This window comes from Limulus polyphemus, unplaced genomic scaffold (assembly GCF_000517525.1).
Source record: "Limulus polyphemus unplaced genomic scaffold, Limulus_polyphemus-2.1.2 Scaffold3923, whole genome shotgun sequence".
In the NCBI taxonomy this organism is placed as follows: Eukaryota; Metazoa; Arthropoda; class Merostomata; order Xiphosura; family Limulidae; genus Limulus; species Limulus polyphemus.
Window position 1 is genome coordinate 72,752 of NW_013669533.1, and position 3,110 is coordinate 75,861.

The window sequence follows — 3,110 nt, forward strand, 5'->3', positions numbered from 1 at the left end:
ATAAAGTCGGTACATTATCAGTTGGTGGTTATGAAGAAGGTATCAGTACATTATCATTTGGTAGTTATGAAGAAGGTATCAGTACATTATCATTTGGTGGTTATGAAGAAGGTATCAGTACATTATCATTTGACGGTTATGAAGAAGGTATCAGTACATTATCAGTTGGTGGTTATGAAGAAGGTATCAGTACATTATCATTTGGTAGTTATGAAGAAGGTATCAGTACATTAACACTTGGTGGTTATGAAGAAGGTATAAGTACATTAAAACTTGGTGGTTATGAAGAAGGTAATGATAATGTACTGAAACCACCAAGATAATGTACTGATACCTTCTTCATATTTTATAAAGTCGGTACATTATCAGTTGGTGGTTATGAAGAAGATATTTCCTTGGTGTATTTTATATATATATATATATATATTATAATATATCCTGCCATATATCAACATATTGACTTGCTGGCCCTTTGTCTCTATTTAATACTTCTTTTTGTTTTTTATATTTCATTATTTCTAATGTGTCTCTAATATTTAATGCTATAACACCACGAGATGGAAGTTTTTTCCATAATATTGTATGTTGGTTAGTTTTTACATGTTCGTCTATAGCTGAGGTTTATATTTTATTATTTCTTATATAACCTTTATGTTTCTGCAATCTGTATTTTAAATTTCTTTTAGTTTGACCAATATAAATACCACCACATTCACATTCTATCTTGTAAATACCTGTTTTATCTGTTAATTCTATTTTATCTTTAGTATTTCCATTCATGTATTTTATCTTAGTTATTGGTTTGAAGGTAGGATAAAAATTCTGATGCTTTTTAAATACTTTATATAATTGACTTGTTAAACCTGGAACATAAGGTAAACTTAAATTTTTTGTTTGTTTATAGAGGATTTGAACCAAATATAGTAGACACTTAAGAAATTTAACAACGAAGTAAACACAGTTAAAGAATACTACATTAAGATCTATTTATGAAAAAAACGAGTTTACCTTATGTTCCAGGTTTATGTCATCAAATAAAGAGTTTTTGATAAGGTATACTTTCTCTGCCTATTTACGATTATGTGAACTGCAAGAAGTAACAATTTAAAAGTAACTGTTCGTTTGTTGAGGGATTGATTATATTTGGCTCTCATTGTTCCGTAAAGTGAGCTACATCAATTAGCTTTTCATTACACTTGGTAATAATGACAGTGTATTTTAATTTACCTTCATTATGAGGACTTTATTTTTCTGGTTTTTGGTAATATACTAACTTAGATATGTTTGAGTACCTTTTTGAGCCTATGAAGAAAAATCTATTTGTTTCCATTTTTATTTGCAAAGGTAAACAAAAATATATGGACACGCCCATCAGTTATTTAGAAAGTCAGAAACAAGTATAAAGTTAAAACTGATTGTTTCCTCATGCTATGAACTGTTGAAATTTCATTCTATGTTTTCTTTAACTTACTACTTCATGGTTTACTGAACGTGTTTGCTGTATTGTATACGTTAAATTGTAAAGAAATTCAAATGATTTTCAATTATGTTGACTATTCTGAATTATAATAGTTTCCAGTGAAATACAGTTTACAAGAAAGTTTTGTTTCGTGTCTCAAAGTAAATATTCTGTCCATCTTAGGTTGGAGGTGATGATGGGACGATGGGAACAATGGATCATAAGAAAGATGACGTCCACAAACTGTAATGGAAGGAAACTCTAGTGGCCTTGGTTAAATACAATATTATTAGCATGTGACGTCAGCTTATTCCTATCAGGATTGAAACTAGTTCTTACCGAAGTTTCCAATTTGTTATTTATATGCTGAATATTGTGCTGTGTGGCTTAGAAATATACAAATATTAGCAAAATATCTTATTGAGATTAGCTGAGCTGCATATAGGAAACTTGCTCATGTATAAATTGTATGTGCGGTAGTGTGGGGTGATTTAAGTGTGTTTTCTAGATAGTTATACGTTATATATATATATATATATATATACTATTTCTGTTTGTAATTTACAGATATGTGCAGTACCTCATTGTAAGTTTTTTATGTACAGTTTTTACAAAATGTTTTCATACCCATCTGTTTTAATATATATTTAAGAATTTGTATGCATGTGTCCCTTATACTTTTCATATCCTTCTGTTTTTTATCTTAAACAAATAAAAATGTTATACTAGTTTAACCAAGGAAGGAATAAAACTGTCGAAACTAAAATACGTTTTTTTTGTTTTTGTTTACTAATTTTGATTATTATTTTTTCTTCACTAAATTATTTAAAATATAACGAATCAATAGCCGAGATTTTAATTAGTTTGAGAAAAGAGAACTTTGCATTTGTTGTTTAAAATAATGTTTCATAATTGTGCACGAGAATACGATAAAAAGTTTGATTTTTTTTTGGTTTGACAAATTTCTTTTCTGTCAAAGAATAATGTAATAGTTTCATATTGTTGTTTTAAGATACGTTACCTCAACTGTTTTAGTAGTTATTTTGATTGTGGAAGGTTTCAGACCTCATACATTACCTCTACAGTTATAGTAGTTATTGAAATTTTCAGACCTTTATTCTTTGCTCTATCTTCCCATTTATGAATATGTTGTTTTATGAAAAAATGTTTTCATGTTGTATTGTCATTCCCTCTGACTGCTGTATATTTAGGCCAATAACAAGGTAATTATATGGCTTTCCCCTTAATTGACCTTCAAATTCTGTATACATCACCTTAAGCAGCTGATATTTTACTTTTGACATATTTGAATTGTACTTGCATATCTATGTGTTAAGTTCTTGGTACTGTGGTGAACTTTCAAGGTGTAGTTTTGTGACATAATTTCTGTTTTTATTTATTATCCTTTTTTCTTCTGTTCATCTTCTGACAATATTAGTCTTTTTCTCCATCCAGATGTTTTAATTTTTTCTTGTTATCGTACCAAGCCCCATTGCAAGTTATGTCTGTTCCTTTGGAATACTTGTGCATTTTAATTTTGTTTTTGGCCAGGGTTTCCATCTGTACTTTATCACAGTTTTACATTGATTCCGAAGTCATTTAAACTTCATGTCAGTTCTGAACATGAATATCCTCTCATGAGGATTCTCCT

General features: G+C 29.0%; 1 protein-coding gene across 1 annotated transcript in view; it reads left to right on the top strand.

The window, feature by feature from the left end:
- LOC106470284 (CUE domain-containing protein 1-like) overlaps positions 1–1,848 on the top strand; it is a 27,579-nt gene extending 25,731 nt beyond the window's left edge. Inside the window, exon 8 of the mRNA XM_022398888.1 lies at positions 1,643–1,848. Coding sequence (XP_022254596.1) covers positions 1,643–1,708 — 66 coding nt within the window. The 3' untranslated portion in view covers positions 1,709–1,848. The remainder of the gene's footprint in view (positions 1–1,642) is intronic.
- Positions 1,849–3,110: the final 1,262 nt, after the last annotated feature.